This window comes from Mastomys coucha, unplaced genomic scaffold, assembly GCF_008632895.1.
Source record: "Mastomys coucha isolate ucsf_1 unplaced genomic scaffold, UCSF_Mcou_1 pScaffold3, whole genome shotgun sequence".
NCBI classification, from domain to species: Eukaryota; Metazoa; Chordata; class Mammalia; order Rodentia; family Muridae; genus Mastomys; species Mastomys coucha.
In genome coordinates this window covers 17,693,975-17,714,083 of record NW_022196909.1, presented here as the reverse complement: position 1 = coordinate 17,714,083, position 20,109 = coordinate 17,693,975, and the positions used below count along the sequence as shown (strand labels likewise).

Sequence of the window (20,109 nt, the reverse complement as noted above, 5' to 3'; positions counted from 1 at the left end):
GATTCTGTTCCTTTGAGCTAGGACATCCGTCTTTTCCTGCCCTTAGAGGTGTGAGCGGCCGAATTCTCAGCCTTTAAGCTGCACTCACTGCACAGTGCCCGCCCCCTTGGATCTCAGGCCTTCGGAGTCAGTTTGAATGATAGCTACTGCTTCCCTGGGTCTCAAGTTTGCTCAGGGAAGACGACAGAGCGTCTTGGCATCCACAAGGAGACATGCCCATTCCTACAATAAACACTGTCTCCTACATATTTCTGTTTGTTATAGTTTCCCTACCCTCAGAAAGGAGACCTGGGAACTGAAAGGAAAGGGAGTGTGGGGAGCAGTGGACTAGGAAGAAACAAGGAAGAACCGCCATCAAGAGAGAAAAGGGGTACAATGGGGGAAGGAAAGAGGGAGGGCTCACAACGCAAGCTTTCGGGAGGACGAGAGGGAGGTGTGTGTGGTGTCTTTCAGGGAAACAAGGGTTGGCAGTCAACACCTCTTTTTGATGTAAGGAGAGAGGAAGTGATTCGTGCACAATTCAAGACTCGTGCATTTGTGCTGCTGAGCTATGTCACAGGAGGCAGGAGACAGCTCACAGAAGAGTATGTATACAAGGCAAGGGTGAGGTAGTGAGCCGTTTCAAGGAGGACCTGTGAGAAACAGGAGCCTTCAACAGCAGGAAGAATAGGGAGAGGGTCAGCTGAACACAGGCAAGTGCTGGAATGGTTCTCTCCGTCACACAGGCCCATGCCGAACACAGTTTCAAGTGTGCTCACACTTCACAAACGGGGAGGAAGGAAAGGTAAGGAAGCTATAAAGATTGTACGAAGGGAGAAAAACTAGTTCTACAGAAGGCACGGGCAAAACCTCAGGTTTATTATTCTAGAAGAAGATCAGAGAGATTGTCACAATCTTATTATTTATATTAAGATAAGAAAGATGCTAGAAAAACGGTTTCCATTTTTAGCTTAAAAACATTTTATTTTTTGTGTATGTGTGACTGTGTGTGGGCACAGGAACAAGGGTTCCATGGAGGTCAGAGGATCTCTCTGGAACTGGACGGATAGCTGGTTGGGCACTGCCCAATGTGGATGCTGGAAACTGAACTCTGGCCCTGTGCAAGAGTAAGAGCAAACTGTTCTAACTCTTGAGCCTTTGAAGACTGTAGAGGGTAAGAGAATCATAAGGCATCAGTACTAGCTTTCTCGTGCCTGTGGCTTGCACACTTGTCATCATCTGGTCTTATACTCAACGTCTTAGGATCAACAGAGTAATAAACTTATTTATTTAACTTTTATATTGGAAAGGAACTAGGCACTACTACCACCCCTTAGGAAAGCTCACAAAGCAAATGTATAATTCTTCAAGATTGTTTTATACAGAAATATGCTCATTATATAGATTCTATTCTTTAAACTTCTATGCAAACATAAACAAGAAGTTAGTGCTTACAGCTCAGATTGGGAGTTTGATTAACTACAGGAAAAAAACATTGGAGACTAGCACCAACTTTGGTCTTCATTTAAAATCATCACTCAACACAACGTCCTTCATCATCTTCTGTCTATTCCACGGTATTAAATGGTTATGTGTTTAAGCCCTTCTGAGTTATTACAAATGGTAACGACCCAAGAAAGACTGCCTACCCAACAGCCTTTTTTGAGCACAGCACCTTACATGGCCCACTTCTAAGTGGGTAAAATCAAGGCAAGGGAAAGTGAAGGTGGCACCAGATTATTTAATCTTGTAATATTTACATCTAGTTAAAAGTAATTTAGGACTTTCCTCTAAGCCAATTAAAGAGAAAATGCTCAAGAGCAATCTAAACAAGATCAAAGGCCACTTAACATAATGAGACAACGTGGCCATTAAGGACTGCCAAGTGATGAGAAATTGGCCTGGCCTTAAAGGTAAATGACTCTTGGATATTTACTGTTTGTGGCAGCAGCCTTTGAAGGCAAGTGCAAGACTTTTAATTAGGAGTACAAGGAGAAACTATCAAAGCTGCCATTTCTAAACTTTTTATCTAAAAGTAAGAAAAGAAAGGCTTCCTTCAATTCAACATTCAGACATGCACTGCTCTTGACCGTGGGTGAGTCTGTGAGAGGCACCAGAAAGAGATGGAGAGGTGGGAAGCGGCCATATGCTTCCAGTGACTTCTGATGCTGTGCCGTTGTGTCCTTCCTACATTAACAGATAGCAGAATGATGGCACCACTCGTGCTCCCCAAAGAGCAGGAGGGTGACTGGGATGAAGTTTTTCATAAAGAGGGGGTTTTCTGATCAACCCCCCCCAAAGCTGCTGAATGGAGAATGTCCACATCACAAAAGAAGTAGCCTCGAGCTTGCTCATACTTCCTTTGTGACTGCAGCTTAGTTTGAAAAGAAGAAAAGAAAAAAAGGAGGGAAATACTCCAGCCCTTTCAAAAATAGAAGCTGCAATTTTATATGAATCAAATAAATGGCCATTGAGGAAAGTGCTCTAAGAAAAGAATACTTTGTTTGAAGCCAGGTGTTTATGGAAATGTTTGGAAGGTAGTTCACCTTTTTAAAACACATATTTGTATTACACTCAAAATTAGAAATTCCTACCTTGAGCCTCCAGAGGCAGAGTGTTGGAATTCATGTCTAAAAACTGTGTATAGACATATGTATTGATAATTACATACGCAAACCATTCACCTATTAAGTTACAGAATAAATGATATCAGGAGTAACACTTCCTAGCAAAACTTCCAAGAAAACTGTTTGTGTAAACCCCGGCCAAAAAAAAAAAATCATTCGAAATATATGTGTTTTAGGAAAGTATAGCAGTACTCCATTTTCCTTGTGCACTTGTATGTTTTTTATTTACATATATGTAGGTGAGCAAGCACACATGTGCACGTGCATGCGAAGGCCGGACGTGCGAAGCAGGGCATCTTCTGTAATCCCTTTCCACTTTACTTTCTCAGGCACAGTCTCTCCCTGAAGCTATAGCTCACTCACTGATTTGGTTAGTTGGCTGACTAGCAGGGTCCAGAGATCTGTTCGCCTCTGCCTCCTCTGTGCTGGGATTACAGGTAGGCTTTACTACACCTGTGGGTGCTGGGGATTTAAATTTAAAGACTCAGGGTCATGTGGCAAGCATTTTGTCTATTATTAGGCATCTTGCCCAACTCTTCACCCCACCTTTTTTAAGGCACATAGACAAAGCAATGAAGAGGAGGTGACACTAAGCAGCCTAAAATGCTACACAGACATCCCCTCCTGTCTTCAGTTCTGTTTCGACATTCTGCCACGTATAAAAGGCAAGTCAGCTGACTCTATCAACATACCTTTGAAATTATTCCACTTGGGACAGATGTAAAAGCCCCGTTGTGAAAGAAGTAACATAGAAGAAAGGCTTTAAATCACCCACCACCGCATCCAAACATTTAAAAAGGGATGCTCTCTCTAAATTCATTTCCAACCTAATAGGCCCACATTAAAATTATTCTTAACTTAGTTCATAAATATCTATTTCTTCAGCTACTGCTTGCTCTTTTTACGGTTTTTGTTTTTGAAAGTTTGAAGACGATCATGGCATATTAACACGAGTCTAAATGTGCGTGCATGTGTGTGTGTGTGTGTGTGTGTGTGTGTGTGTGTAATTCATAAATACAAAGGCATGCTTGTGTTTTGGGGTGAACACACAAAATATGTTACTGCTAAGAGAGCAACTGGAAGAGTTTAAAGACTACTGCTTGTGGTCTTGACGTATTTGTGGAGTGCCAATCCCTATACATGCAACTAGCAGTAACAATTCGCACATAAGGAGTTAGCTAAATGTGCCCTCCTTAATACAGTGCTAACATTCCCGTTTCCCCTACTAAATTTAAAAACAACTCAGTACCTCTCAATGAAGGAAATCGCTACAGTCTTCCTTATTCCAGTCTCATTTCAGGGTATTCCAATAATTGAAAATAACCCTTCTTCAGCTGGGTGGCTTCATTATTCAAGTCCTTTGTTGTCCCAGATGATAACAATTACTCCCGGGACTTTAAAACGCTGCCTGGTTTCCGGAGTACTAAACATTATAAGCCGAGTACTCGGAGAACTGTTCGAATTACGAGTGGGTGTAGACATTACACACCCTTCCTTACACGAGGGGCCAAAGACAAGGATGACCCCATCATGCTTTTGGGAAAGCTCAAAGGATGCTGATAAGCTCAAAGGATGATGGCCATAAGCACCTGGGGTGGGGGAGGGGAGCGGAAGTTCCTTTGCGCACTGTTCCCTTGGTGTCAGAGCATCCGTCTCACTTCAAGGTCCTTCCTGTCAAACTGACAGGATTCATCAAACCTATGCCCCCAAAGAAGAGAACCCCAGCTTAGGGACAGGCCTGCGATGCTATTTTAAAAAGAGTTGAGAGGAAAGAAAACAGCGTCTTCCATACGGTTTAGTGTGTTTTGATTTATACCTCTGCCCTTTCTGCTGCCCTTTCTTTCTGCTGATCTTTCTCAAATACAATCAGCACCATTACAGGAATTGGTGCTGTCCAATATTTTGAAAATTATGGAAAATCTGTAATAGACAGTTCATTAATTTTCCAATGTCCACTTGCAGGGTGCCTGCCAGGTACAAAAAGATTCCGAATGGATGTTACATAGAGGACAGTGTAGAAGAAAACACAGAGTGCGCGCGCGCGCACGCGCGCACACACACACACACACACAAACCCAAAATAAAATGAGAGCACTAGGAACATGTAATCATTGATCCAAAGAGCAAGCGCATCTCATACAGAGAAGTGAGTGCACACAGTCCCTGACTTTTGAGTAAGCACATGTAATCAGAGCTGAAGAGAAACAAACAGAAGTCCTCCAAGCTCCTTGTACGATTTCCCCAGTACACTAGTAGAAATTAGTATCTTAAGTTAACTTATGTAATTTTTATTGTTCTTCCAAGGGTATGGGGGGAGGACAGATTTATTCCTAAAATTTGGACAACTGTTCACTGATAAAGCCATTACAGTAATTGCACTGGATCTGTTTATTAATTTGTCACAATTAAGTCAATACGAGCTTTACTAATGTCCTATTACTTGATTAGTTTTGAAAGTGATTATCTTAAGAACTCGACTTAATTGGAAGCCTCTCAATTTACAAGGTACATTAAACTCTCAGTTGCATCTGAAAATTATTCAACGCATGCAGGTCAATTACCAGTAATCACTGTTTTGTACAAATGTTCCATAAAAACCATGGCATGGCATGACAAGGAGGGAGAGCGCTGTTTAATTAATAATGTGAAACTCCCATTGACATTTTCAGGATAAAAGGGCAACATGAGCCTCTGTAGAGTCTTTGAGAACGGGGACCAGTTCTCAAAACTGCATAAAGGAATACGAGCAACTCTCCACCTCAAAGATGAAGAAGATAATTTGTTGTGATTGCCAAATCACCAGATCGCACTGCCTGTACCCACGGCCAACTGCACACTGATTTCCAGATTCGTAAATGACAATGAATTCTTAGGATTGTCCCATCATTGTCCCTTCTCTACTTAATAAGAGACTATAGTCAATTATCGTTCATCCCATTCTCCAGAAGAGATCAACTGAAGCTTTCACTACGTAAGCAGGAGACGCTGTGTAGTTAATGCAGCAGTGAGACAGCATGGCCTTTAAAAATTATTGGCAGAAGTCTAAGAATTTTGTATCACGCTCTCAACTCCCACTCAAAGACTCAATGCATCCAGTTGAATATTTGCAATGATTAGCAATCACAGGGGCTGATAAAGTACCTATAGGCCTGCTGTCATTTTCAAATATCTTTTCAAAGTACTTCATAAACTTTTACATTTTATTAATTGGCTGTTTGAAAGGTTTGCCCCACACTAACAACCCAGTCTTGAGATCAATCACAGGAAAATTGACTGCTGGCTCGTTAAAAATCTTGGGAAGCCAATTCCTTAGAAAAGTTAATTCCACCGCTGGTCTGCAGAGGCACTGCATGAATTTATATGTTGTGACTTGTCCGTAATCTAAGCTCTATACACAGAATACATTTAAAAGTGCCAAGGCTGACTTGCTAGCAAGTGTATGAGCAGGTGAACAGAGTGAACCAAGCTGAAAATGGGAAGCACTAGATCTGTACATCTGAAAGCTTTTGTGTTCCAGGTATTCAAGCTTACGTGACTGCCACGGGATAACATTTCCTGGTGATATATCTATAATATTTATTATATAAATATTTATTATATAATGTATACTTAATGATAAAATATAAATATCATTAGATATAAATGCGGATTTAAATACTATAATAAAGGAATTGGCCGTACTTAACAATCCACTCTCCTGTATTTTAAATCAAGGTTTTGGATGCTTAAAACTGAAAGTTAAAGACTTACTTCGTTGACTTCCAACCCTTCAGTTGATACATACACAAGTACTTTTTAAAGGGGTTTGAATAAGCTTGAGATAAACTGTATCTAGACTGCCTACACACCACCTCTCATACCTTGCAACACTTAAGTACTCCTATTTATCTTAAACTAAAGGACCTTTGGGAGAACACAAAATATTTAAAACCATCCATCTCCTGGTGGAATGCACATCAACTAAGCCGCTGCTTTCACATGTCAATATTCTGCTCCTGCGGTCCCAGAAGGATAGCAGTTATCTGAGAGGACATGGGTTCGGTCACGAGGGAAGCTGAGATGCAGGAGAAATGTAGACCTCCAAGCTGGCGCTCAGAGGTGGATGGGGGTCTACTGTTTCCTCTGGAGACGAAAAGACACTTTAAAATCCATTTACCAGGAAGGGTGACCTTCAGTCATGACAGAGGTGGAAAGGAAGGAAATAGTTCAGGCATCCTGAAGATCCTCACCTTCCTCCTGCTTCACACTGTGGGACTCGGAGCATCAAAAAGCATCGTGCGTTCAGACTGTATGTTCTCCCCCATCAAGGAGGCTGCATGCAGAATACACGGAAATGAGGTGTCTATCTCCCTGGTGTCCACGTGTGATAAGTAAGTGCCTTCGGTTTGGTTGTGAATGCCTGGCAGAGACTGAAGGATCCAAAGATCAGTGAGAGGATTAACTGACCTCAGAGGAGGTCTTGGCTCCATCTTTCTAACCTGGAGGGAGGAAGGGCCTTGCCTCTGTCTTAGTACTTCCTTCCAGGTTCCTTGCCACTCAATAAAATCCTGCTGCCTGAAGGCCTAACTATGTTTTTCTGGAAGTGGCTTTGCTTTTAAACAGTTACCCTGGAGTTCTTAATTAAATTTAATTAAGGATAACTTTCATTTTTTTTTTCTCTGCTAGTATGGGCCAAAATTTGTCTTGTCTTTAAAAAAAAGGGGGGGTGGTGAAGGGGCAGTTACAAAAGAGGTACAGGACAAATACAATTTTTTTTTGAAAAAAAATCAATATTTGGAATTAACTACTTTTAAAAAAAAGCAACAAACTGCTTAGAGGTATATAGAAAATTTTCATACAGGCTAATGAAAACATATTAATCACAGACACAGAACATGCTCCCCTCTCTGCAAACGTTGGGAATGGCCGCCATACGGTGCAGCTCTGAGACCTTTCTTTCTAACTGCTGCTGAGCTAAGACCTTTCTCACCATAATGGTTGTTTTCAGAGTCTGGTCTTGGTCCAAGAGCAGCAGCTTCTGAATCTGTCTGAACCTGGTTAGAAAAGCAGGTTACAAAAGCAATCTCACTAAAACCATCGAACCACAAGCTGGGTTTAATGGATACAGCGCTTGAACAAGTTCTCCAGGCCACACAAGCTGTGACTTTTGAAAAGTTTGCTTCTGCTGAAGTTGGGATTTTAGGCCTTCATTTTCTGGTATTTGTATATTTCAATGACTGAACTGACTGTGCATGAATAGAGGAAGAATCTCAGAAGGCAACTGAGCGAGGAAACAAAGCTGTACTCAACCTTAACTGAGTCTTACGATGACTGCCCTTACGCTCAGGGTACCTACTCCAAATCGACAGTGGATGAAGACTTAAAAAAAACTTCTCAAGTTATTCCACAACACTGGGGAAGGTGAGAACCACTGACATAAAGTGACCGAGTTAGACTAGGAAATATGTCTATATGAGTATTTATGGCTGGAACACACATCTTTTCAGTGATTAGATTTGTACTCCAATAATTAGGCAAGAGGTAGTGTGTTGGACCTGGGAAAAGAACATAACACGTATTGCCTCACACTCACTTTAAATTAGCAATGCTAATTAATAGAGACCATTGAAAAATAAATGAGAATTTAGGTAATAAGTTCAGCCTGGATCTCATATTACTAGACCTAAAATAACAACAAAAAAATATTAACAGCTTGAACATGGAGCTGTGTATCATGCCTCATGGACCACACAGAAATACTCTGTATTTTTTCTCAGATCTACACAAAACCCAGGCTCTTTCCTGGTAAGGGCAGGAGAATTCAACTCACAAAGGGGAACTAGGTGCTTGAAAGCTGAAGACTATCTATTGTAAAGGATCATCACCATCAATTTAACTCTGGCTGCACACTCTGTTACTGGAGAGAAAGAAGAGAGTCTCTCTCTGCCCTCCCCTTTTGTTCTTACGAGGGCTTTTTGGCTAGATGTAGAAATTTCATTTATACAAGGGTGATGCACAGGAAAAAGAACATTCAAGTTTTAATTAGTTAATGACAATCAATTCCTCATTCTTCTGGGGTTGGTAGAAGTTGTATCTGAATGTCCTAAAGGATCCCTAAGACATGAATAAAGCATTATTCTATCAAATGAAGCTCGGAGTCTATGTGGGTACTTAGATCATTGGTGTAATCTGGTCTGATGACTAAGACAAGATGCTTCATCCTTTGCAGAGAGAACAGTTAAGGTGTAAAGAAGAGGTGGGACATAGAGATCTCTGGACTAGAGGAGTCTATTCCAACGGTTCACTGAGCTGTCGGGAGGGGAGGGAATACTAATCAGGGCTAAGGCTTAATACATGCGTTTAGATTCATCCTGGCACCAAATTCCATCCTCTGGTGAGTAATGCTATCTGTTTCACTTTGTATATGAAGGGTACTTCTCCCCCTGCCCCACAAATTACAGGTTGTTGCATGTAGGAAAAGATAGAATAAATGGCCTTTCTGCAGGCAATTGTTCTTTAGTACGTTCAACTTGAAATAATTAATATGCTAAATCAGTATTTTTTGAAATGCTATGTCCTGTCTCCCTCATGCCATATGCCACTTTTATGAATAGCATTATCCTCAATATTGAGAGTAAGGCTGGACATTAGGAATGAATCCAACGTGTGTTTCTTTCTTTCTGCAACATTTCTCTCATGTACTAATTGGATTTCCACAAAAGTCTTTTTGAGTTCATCATTACTACTACTACTTTAGATTTAGTTATGAAAAGACAAACTCAAGAAAGTTAAGAAAATGGTCCAAGTTGTAAAGTCATGGGGGTAATGCCAATAAATACTAGTTTTCACTATTGCGAAGGAGCAGCTAGAAAGAGGTTGCTGTTTGATTTTTTTTCCCATTTGAGAGATTGCATTTATTTTACAAAATTGTCCTGGGTAAAGCAATTCTCTGCTTAGAGTTGTAATTTCTAAGACAACAACAAAAAAATTCTTTAGCTGGAGAGCGCTTGCATGGTGTGCACAAAGCCCCAAGTAAGATCCCAGCTCAGTAAACAAGGTATGCTGCTGCTGAGCTGTAAGGAGCTAGGAGCATCAGAAGTTCAAGGTCACCCTTGGGTACATGAGTAGTCTGAGGTCAGCTTCATACATGAAACTCTGCCTCAAATGCAAGTGAAGAAGAACACCTTTAACTGGCAGGCATACTAGCTACTATAATGAATTATTCCAGAAAGTGGGCTTGTTAGTTAGAGACCTTTAACTTATTTAGTTTTCAGAGTAAGGAATATGTGGTGCTCTTCAAATGATATCAAAGCCTTGACCAAGGATTTGCTGGTCCTATTTCTCAAATTAAAATGAGAACATCTGACTTGCATGGAATCACAGTATTCAAAAGGAGTACAGAATGGTCCAGAAGCTGAGGCTATCTATAATCCCACCAAAGACTGACTAAAGAGAAAGAAAAATGGCCTCCAAGATGTCCAGCTCAACACCCAGCCTTCCCGCCCATCATATTCCTTCCATTCCTTCCCATAGAAACCCTTTTACATATCTGAGTTCTGTGACAATGTTAGGAGAAAACTGGCCATTTCCCAGACCACTAGCTTACTGATACCCGCCCTGTCTTGTCCTGCACTGGCAATTGTATGTTGTGCAAGACCACACCTTGGTGGCAGGAGTTGTACTAAACACATCACTTTTAAGATCTTCAGGTAAGTTTGCTTAGTGTTTCCTGGAAAGTAGCAATGGCTAAGTGATTTAGGTATAAACCTGGTATAACAAAATAGCCAATGGGAGAAAAATAAACTCAATAAAGGAGGTCAGCTTAGAATACTTAGAACAACTCATTCTTCTGGAGTTGGTAGAACTTGTCTTTGAGTTCAGAAAGGATCTCTGGGACATGAATAAAGCATGAACTGTCAGATGGGGCTCCGAGTCTACGTGCATGTTTAGATTACTGGTGTAAGACACCACAGGATAACGAAGCAGTATGTTGTCTGGTAAGATACTAGGAAATCATTAAATCAGCTTGCTCTCTTTCACTCAGAAAATGTTTATTGATCTTATTAATCTTACTCCTATGCAGTTGAAGTAAGAAACTGTATTCTGCCCTGTTTTAAAGACATAATGTATTTCTTTGGAGTCTGAAACTAAAAATGTTAAAACATGGTATTCAAACATAATAATGTTGAAATATAAACATCAACTGCCAAGTAAAGTCATAGTGAGACATTTAAAAAACTAAAATTATTTCGGCCACTGAGCAGTTTCCTCTAGTTTGTCCACTGAAACTCCCAAATTGATGTATAAACATTTTTATACCACTCAAGTATTAGCAACCCAGAAAGTGGGTTATCAGCATTCATATAGGATAATCTTTCTTTGTCAGAAAATATTAAGCTATGTATTACTCCTAATTAAGACCCTGTTTCAAGCAATGAGATTTATAATTTAATTATAAGCAAATAAACAACAATGCAACTCATAATACAGTATGTGCTTTGTCAGATAATTAAAATAGTAGGCACATAAAGTTTTACTAAGCAGGGGGAAAACAGGTGAGGGAGCTGTGCATCATTCATCACCTTGCTGACTAATGAGACTCTAAACAGAGAACAGTCAGGTCCCAGCACATCCCCTGATGGAGAGCAATAAAAAAAAACACACACACACACACACACACTGCAGAGAATCCCACTAACTTAATATACCCACCCCGCAAGTGTCGGTTCAGAAAATCCACAAAGAAAGTGATAATACGATATAGCTAAAACTAACTCATTTATCAAGAGAGACAGAATAATTATTAAGAATGCCCAGACTGTATATCTGGTGATGGAAATGAATAATGGGCCCATTAACTACATTATTTTAAATTAAGAACGCACTTTAGGAAACCAAAAATCTAATATATGGCTCTTCTACACCTAAGCTTGAATTATGCCTAGAAACAAAGAAACGGCAACATGCCTGACTTCGAAACCCACATAGGTGAGTTTTATGTAGTAAGCTGGAGGAAAATAAAGGCACAGGGCCCCTTGCTAATAATACTAATAAGATCAGACATCAAACCTTGACATTTTATCTTTAAAGACACTGGGTAATACAAAAATCTAATCTGCTAGCACAGCATTGGTGTTGCTTGGCAGAGACATTGGGTAAGTTGCAGAGCCTTTTTCCATAAGAGCACTAGAGCGATAGGCGTGTTAGTCTAGTCAACTCTTGTAACCACTTACTCTATCTAAAGGCAACTAGCAATGAAATCACAATTCCAACTAACTCACAGCTTAAAATGCAGCTCTTGAGTTAAGAATTGGTGGCAGGTGCAGGAAAAGCACCCAGCTCCTTTCCCCACACAGTTTGGGACAGAATGCCCAAGATAGCACATAAGTAAATTAGGTTCTCTACATATTTTTCAGCTTACATAAATAATGAAATCCAATTTGGCCTATTGGTATTTTGGCTCCAAATATATAAATCTTCCCAATTCAAAATGCTGCTTGTTTTAAATTCAACCCAGTAAGCAGTTATCTCTGCTTGGCAAAACTATCCTATATTTGTAAATTACAAATGTGAGCTTACAAAACCACATGCAAAATATATATCCTGCTTTAACAACCAGGCTGTGGATCCTTAGGGAATGGGTTTGCCTATCATCCTCTTCAGTAAAATCAAGTGAAGAGAAGTGGAAAATCTTCCCGAGACTTAGAATGGAACAGCATCACAGCAGAGACACAAAGAAATACTTATTTCTTGACACAGGAGAAGTAAAGAAAGCACTTATCTTTAGGTGATAACTTGGATATTAGAGAAGTGTGCACAAGTAATAGCAATAAATTTACACTTTTTTTTCTGGACCTTGGCAAAGAACAGTATTCCTATTTTCAAAATTGAGAAGGAAGTGCTATGTTATAACAACACAGACACCAATCACTGATTCCTTTAACAGAGTTTGTGCTGAGTTTCAAAGCCAGTCAGCCCATTTTATTCTACAAATCACCCTCAGCCTTCCTCCACTGTCCATCCTCCCATGTGCATACTTTGGGCACAAAGTCTACAAACATTCTCTTGTTTTGAGAAGATAGCTGAGAAAATAGGATCTTGCTGGACCTAATTCCTCATTTCTCCTTTAAAACATTTACTAGTGACAGCCTTCAATGGTTAGAAAAGTTCTACGCCAGTTGTCCCCTTTCGTTGGACCTCAGTGTGAAAATACAGACTCAAAAGGGAATAGCAGACTCGTAAAATAACAGCACCCACACTGTGCAAGCATGCTGTAGGCATATTCCAAGTGCCATTTCCCTCCATCGGAAAAATTTTAAGTTGATCACTCAAGTTTTTCAGGTGGAAAGAGACTGGGTTCAATTAATGTGCCTTAACTAGACAGACGAGCACCAAGAATCCTACTATAACTTTGCCAATGCTTATTTTGCAAACTTGCGGCATGTCATTGCTGTTAGGTAAACAGGAATGAGAGTGGATAAAACATTTAGTAGTGAAAACAGCAACAAAACTCATCTATGTTGGCAAAACCCCAAAAAACACCACCAAGAAAAAAGATGTTCCTATCAGCTGCCAGATGATTACATAACTTCCCCTACTACAAAAGAAATCATTGGAAATATATAAAGACAATCTTTCTTTAAAAAGCCATACACAATTATTGTTTTATAATCTTTGAACCAATGCCCTAATACAAAATAATGTTCAAAATAAGGATAGTCTTACTAAAAAATCTGAATGTCCCAGTTAAAAAATTCTTGAGCAGTGTGCGTGTGCACACATACACACTCACACAAGAAAATTCAAGATTTAAATAGTTTTCCTTTGTGTACTGAAAAATATTTCTGTAGTACACTAAAGGTTTCATTAAGGAAATCCACTTCACTAATTAGAAAGAAAAACATGAAACAGAGTAAAGTTAATAATATTTACAATTATTTCAAGAAACATCACAACCAATTAAACATTACACTGCCCGTTCAACATATGCAAAGAAATAGGCCCCAGGTTTTTGGAAGTCTTTGTTCAACTGCAGAGAGCCTCAGCATTGGCTCCAGCGAATCTTGGAGTAAAAGTTAGAGTCATTGTCTACTCTAGGATCTTAATGGAGCCTTCACGTCCAAGGTGTATTTGCATGGTAAGTTAGGGTTTTGGAAACTGATTATCATTTGGTTTTCCAAAAGTGTCTAGGTTGATCAAAATCTTAGTCTGTTGACCTGGGAAGGATCACCAAAGACTACTGAACTAGCCTGCCTTCCAGTTTATAAACAAGCCTGCAGAATTTATAGAGATTGCGCCAAACAAAACCTTGAAGGAGGAGGATAAAATGGAGGAGCAAGTCTCTTGATAAGCAATTAGCATTGTGCTGTGCTTATCTCAGCTTCCTCAGTGGGCAGGGAGAAGGGACTTGAGCTCTCTCTAGCGTGTTCTTCTGACCAGATTGTATTGAAGGAAAGGAAAAAGTATCTTGGTCAGAATGTTACCTACAAATACCAAGTCGGAGGATCTGGGAGGCAACAGAAAACAGTCTACATGAGCCAAATATAAAGAGCATCAAAAAACAAACAAACAAACCAACAAACAAAACCAAGCTATTGCAGGCCAACCTCAGAGGCAGATCTGCCTTGGGATCCTACAGAACATGGAAAGAGAATGCAAACTCATAGATACGGCCTCAGGGGCCCTGATGGAGAAAACAAACCCTGACATACCACACTATTGGGTAGAGAAACTAGCTTAATTTAATACAGCCCTATAATGTGACTCCTCTTGTCTTTCTTCCTCAACATGCCCAACCTGCCCCACAGAGAGGCACGCAGATTCCCTTACATAATTTCGAGTTTTATATAGGTAATTTATAAATGAAAATGAAACAGAATCTTGAAGGTTTTTTCACTAAAGAAAAAAAAAAAGAAAAGAAAACAATGATTACTTTGCATTATTTTTCATGTCTAACTTGGGGATACAATGCCACTAACGTCAGTAATTATGTGTTTCGGGTTTGTCCTACCACTCTGCTGCTTCTGGGAGTGTTTCTAAGGTAAGGAAAGCATTCCTGTGGACTTGTATCACTGTGCACATAGCATCTTGGTACATATGCTAGCACTCACGTTTCCTTACTGTCTGGCCTGAGATACCTAACCTTTCTGTGACCCTAGCTCCCCATGAACAAAGTAGAGAACCAACAGGGGGGACTATGTTGAGCCTTTCTGGGGACACACACAGGTAACGCCTGTAAAGAACCCATCACATTTTATGTTGATCATGATAGCGACCATCGCCAGGATATATAGTAGCCAAAAGGCCCATATGCTATCAGTAACTTCTGGGTAGAACAGTGTTAAGAAGGAAACACTTAAAACAAAAAATTATTTAATTGATGAAATATTAAAACTGCAATGAAAACTCAACTCACTCCCTTGGGCAGCACTAGAAAGTATTTGGCTGGCCTGTTTGTTTGTTTTCCTTTGTTATCAATAGAGACACCATCCTTAAAGTTTTACTGTGCCAGTTTTCTCTATGCAAAGGGGCTGGTTGATCTGTCAATGGACCAGCCCCATTTGCTCTCTACAACCATGGACGTGGCAGTCTCGGCTACTCCCAACCTCGGATATTCAGGTACACCAGCATTTTTTAAGAAATAAAGTCTGATTAGTCTAAGTGCTATTCTTTTGCAACATCTCCATTTCCAATGGTTTAAACAATGATCAGAGTAAGCAACCTAGGGATGAGCTTAACTGCAGTGCTTTCCCCGATAACTAAAAAGATGAGCTGCTCTTGGTATTTAGGCAGTGGGACAGTCAGTACCAGGAATACAAGAGTAGGATAAATCAGAGAAAACTTCAGCTCAAATCTGTTTCAGAGGATTCTGTTAGGACTATGTTAGCTCATGGCAGCAGCCTATCTGAGGCTATCTAAAGGGCTAAGAGCTTCCAACACAGGTCTAAGACACTCAGTTGAGGTCCACTGTCAGCATCATACATGTAATTAACCATCTCATGAGGCCACAATCCCTTAAAGTATTCCACCTTAAAGTAGGTTGTTGAAAATGAAGACTTTTACCTTTTCATATTCAGCAATGCCCAAGGTATTCCAGAGGGAGTATGAAATGCAGGTAGCAATTTTACCCCAAGTTCCACTGCTTTCTTTCGAAATATCTGAAAAGTTAAACAATTAAGTAAGCTACTATTCCAAGTAAAACATTAATGTTCTCCACTATTATTCATATTTAGTACTTTACTTTGCAATGCTGTCTGAAACAAGTAGTAGATGATGAGCTAGTCTAGGGCCACTGCACTGTAGGGTTCTTAAGTCCAACTTTTGTTATACCTTAGTATGATGAGGGAGCAAAGTAGCACAATCCAGACATGTGGGTCTTACTTCCTTGATCTTAATTGCTGGTTTGAGTCTGCTGTTGCAGGCATTTGAAAGCATCATAAACAATTCAGGTAATTTCTACATGCAGGCCAGGAGATGAACTCACTGTTTTTGGACAACATTTCTTAGCTCGAAAAGTAGGAGGTTTATTTATCCTAGGCACATTTACTTAGTGGAGCACAGAGGAAAAAAAAAAGAAGTTTTAGAAAGATAATGTATACAGTATTCTAAGCCCTTCAGTTTTACCTTTCTATGATAATAAATGAAATAGGTAAAAGTCAAGTTAGGTACCATTCTGTCCAGGATATGGTAGGAAGATTCACATAAATACATAGAACACAGATAGTAAGAGTCCGCTAGATTCGCTTGTGGAGATGGTCTTTAGGTGAATGGCTACATCACTGGCTTGGGGCTAAGGAAAGACTAGAGAGAGGTGTCAGGGGTGAGCATGCTCTCCCCCGAGGGACCGCTCTAACACAGATGGATGCATGAGGAACCTGTAGAGTGAAGTGGCTTGTCTGACCAAGTGAGCGTGTGGGCAGATAGGGCAGTGTCCACAGTCTAGGTCAAAGTCATGAATAATCATGAATGTGGGCGTAAGAATTTGCTGTTAAATTAAACCAATGAAATGTCTGGAAGAAATTCCCATTGGGCTGAACTGTGCTATTGGGAAGAGTGATCAGGCGACATCTGTTCAGCCAGTAGTTCAAATCAAAGTACTGGCTGGGTCACTCCAGGAAGGACAGACACTCACCTGCCCTGTAGCAGCTATGGCACCAGATTGGTACTTTGGCCCTTCACTTTCAAACTGTAATGACTTAGTCTGGTGCCCCGTTCGCTTCTACTTTCTCCTCAAAGATGGAAAAGGCTGGACAAATAGAACTCTATTTGTCAAAGAGGCTCAACCAATGGGTGAGCACTGGCCACAGGGCTTGTCAAGGAAGTCCTCTGTGTTTTTCCCCAGAGAGGATGACTCCTCATAGTTCCTATTTCAAGGCCTGAGCCTCACTAAAGACAGACCCCAAAGACTTCGACTCCGCAAAGGACAGTGACCCAGTAATGCTAACACGAAGACAACCACATACACTCTACTCTTTTGGAATCTGAGTCTCAATAATGAAAGTTAGAAAGAAAGGACTTTCAAATGAAACCTCTGGCAATCAACTGAGATAAACCGATGCCCTGTGTAAAAGTAAAGACACATATATATTTGAAGCATACAGAAAGGAAAAAATAGAGGTCATATGTGCCACAAATTATCAACTGTCGTGGAAAGAGACAATTCCTTGCAATAATCGAAAGAAGAGAATAACAATAATAAAAGAGATCCAGGGATTCATTCTTCCTCCCCATTCTTTGTTTTATCTTGAGAATTCCAGGCTGTCTTCTATGGTAAGGATTTATACTACCACTGCCTGGCCATCTGTGGACTTTCTGGTTTTCACCCAACTTTTAAAACTGTTAATTAACTCCTTTTCAAGACAGTTATATAAGACAGAAGTCAAACTACGCAATTAAAACACCATCTTGGATATAAGCATATGGCGTGTGAGCTAAAGGCTCAGGCTTTGAAGGCACAATGCCTCTGTCTGAATCTCCACTGTGCTGCTTCAAGTTGATCCATCTTGGCCCCATTGTTTAATCTCTCTGAGCCCAAGATTTCTTGCCTAGAAAATGCAGATAACAGTGGCATTTGTTTTTGGAAAGCTGTGGAAAGGCATAAACAAGTTATTATATTTACGAGCCTTAGATTAAACAGTGCTCACTCTATAGGCTAGGTGTAGTTTTGATGATCATAATAGCAAATATTCTCAAGGAGGTACCACAGTTACTGTTTGAGGCTGTTTCAGAATTATGCTTCCCCACCTCCACAGCTCAGTCATGGGCTGAAGAGCTGTGTCCTCTGTTCTCATCACCTGGCCACATGACCATGCTCTGCCCGATCTTTTCTTTGACTCATTAGAACACGTCACGATGTGGGTATCTTGCTGTTTTCTGAAACTTAATCAGTCCCACACTGAGTGAATAATTGAATATCCCAGATAAACTTCCCTGGTTCCATCACTGATGATGTTTAGTGAGTCCCTTGGCCTTGGTATCTGATTTATTAACCTTCAGTCACCAGAAGGGGAACCAGGGTCAGTTCTGAAGTGTCCTGAGCACAGCTCCATCGAAGATGAGTATTGTTCCATGATCTCATCACCAAGTAAACAAAATGGATGATTAAAAAGGTTTTCCTACCTTACCTATCAGGTTTTCTCATTTCCGTTAAACTGTATAATTTTTAACACTTTTGTTTAAGAAACCATAATGATTTTGGCTGCTCTACTAACCTTTTTAACAATGCCCATGAGGGAATCAGGCCTGCCTGTCATGTTTGTTCCCTCAAAGGAACAAACATGTTGCTCTGGTTGTCTCCTGTGAGGCTTCACCATCTCAAATTTTGTTCAGGGTCTGACATTGTTAGCATCTTTATTTAGGCAGTTCTCCCATTTTACTGCATCCTTTGAGTCCATCAGATCTATTCATTCTCCAAGACTCAAGCCGATTCTCACTCTTAAGATCTTTGCGGTCCACAAATGCCAACCCTGACAGCCTGTACCACACAATGCAGTATTCGCAAAGGCCTGATATGGATTGTTAAATGTGTTCTTATACTATGTCACCTAGTAATTTTACTTCTTTCTGAAAGTAGAGAGATTTCAATTTCCCTTCACCCTTCGTTTTATAGTCAGTCAAGATGAATCATTTGGCATTTAAATTTGTTGGTATCAGCACAGTGTTCATATGACCAGTATGGAGGAAGATAGTATTGTTCTCAGTTAGTGGATAGGGAAGCGGTGACTTGCCAGCTCAGACGCTGACCTTCATGGTGTCTGCTCCCTGAAAGCTCAGCTTATTATCATCCTTGGAAATCTATTCAAATATCCCACTTACGAGAGTTTTTCCAAACCTCCTCACCCAAAGTTGTCCATCTTCCTTCAGTGTTTGCCACATTACCCTCTACGCTTCCAGTAGCACTGTTGGTGGAGGGTTATAATGACTTATTTGCTTCCTTGTTGGCTATTTTGACAACCCCTTATATCAGCCTAAGAAGAGCATGGGCTAAAACACAACACAACACACAACAACAACAACAACAACAACAACAACAACAACATCCCAGCAACACAGGAGCTGGAATTCTCAAAATGCCCATTTAATAAGCGAATGGATAAATCAAAGTTTGATTTAATGCCTGAGGCACAGTGATAAGATAGCACTGATCCTGCAGTGTTTGCAGTGTGGTTCAACACATTCCTCCCGTTTGTTATTGTCATCAAGTAGTTATCTCAGGAATTCTGGAGTCTCAAGCCTGGATGTAATTAGGGGAAAATTACAAAACCAGTTTTGTAGATAAACACTAATTATCCCACTGATGCTTTAAGTAATAAGTAATACTCAATTTCAACTCTCATTGTTATTTGCTACTATTTCAATTTTTTTAATTTAAAATTTATTTTCTTGGGCACAGGTGTTTTGTTTGTATTTTGTATATGGATCATCACCTGTGGGCAGTGCTGTTGGAAGCTGGAAGAAGGTGTCAGACCCCCTGGAACTGGACTTATGGACAATTGTGGGCTGCCATGTGAGTGCTAGGAATCAAAGCCTGGACCTCTGGAAGAACAACCAGTGCTCTTAACTGCATTTCTCTAGTCCTCCTTTTGTTATTCAAAGAAAAGGCACTTGAAAGAGGAATCCAGACTCTAAAAGAGAATACCTTTCTCCCGGCCAAGATGTGTGTGTAATAAAACTGGCTTATAAAATTAACACTGTTAAAAGAGTGAAGGAGACACACCACAAATCAGTCTAAAGGGCAATTAAGCTTTAAGTGGTCCATCTTGGATGATGTGCTGAACATCATATTATTCCAAAAGCATAGTAGGAGGAACTTTGGTGTCCCTTCAAGGGGCACAGCATGACAGCAGGAAGAGGGATGGCTGCAAGCACCTGGGATCCAGGGCTGAGCCTGCTCCTCCAGTCAAATTTGGGGGCAACTGTCTGGCTTGGTTTCTCCGGCCTAATCAAGAGAGTTGGCTGAAAATTTTTGGTTTTGCTTTATCGCTGGAGCAAACTACTACATAGATGTCACAAAACGAGATCTGAA

At 40.3% G+C, this 20,109-nt stretch overlaps 1 protein-coding gene across 2 annotated transcripts in view; it reads right to left on the bottom strand.

Annotated features, from left to right (window-relative positions):
• The window catches only part of Man1a1 (mannosidase alpha class 1A member 1), a 177,458-nt gene that overhangs the window by 61,401 nt on the left and 95,948 nt on the right, over positions 1–20,109 (bottom strand). For both annotated transcript variants that reach the window (XM_031348055.1, XM_031348056.1), the window contains exon 6: positions 15,648–15,742. In XM_031348055.1, the coding sequence (XP_031203915.1) occupies positions 15,648–15,742 (95 nt within the window). The remainder of the gene's footprint in view (positions 1–15,647; positions 15,743–20,109) is intronic.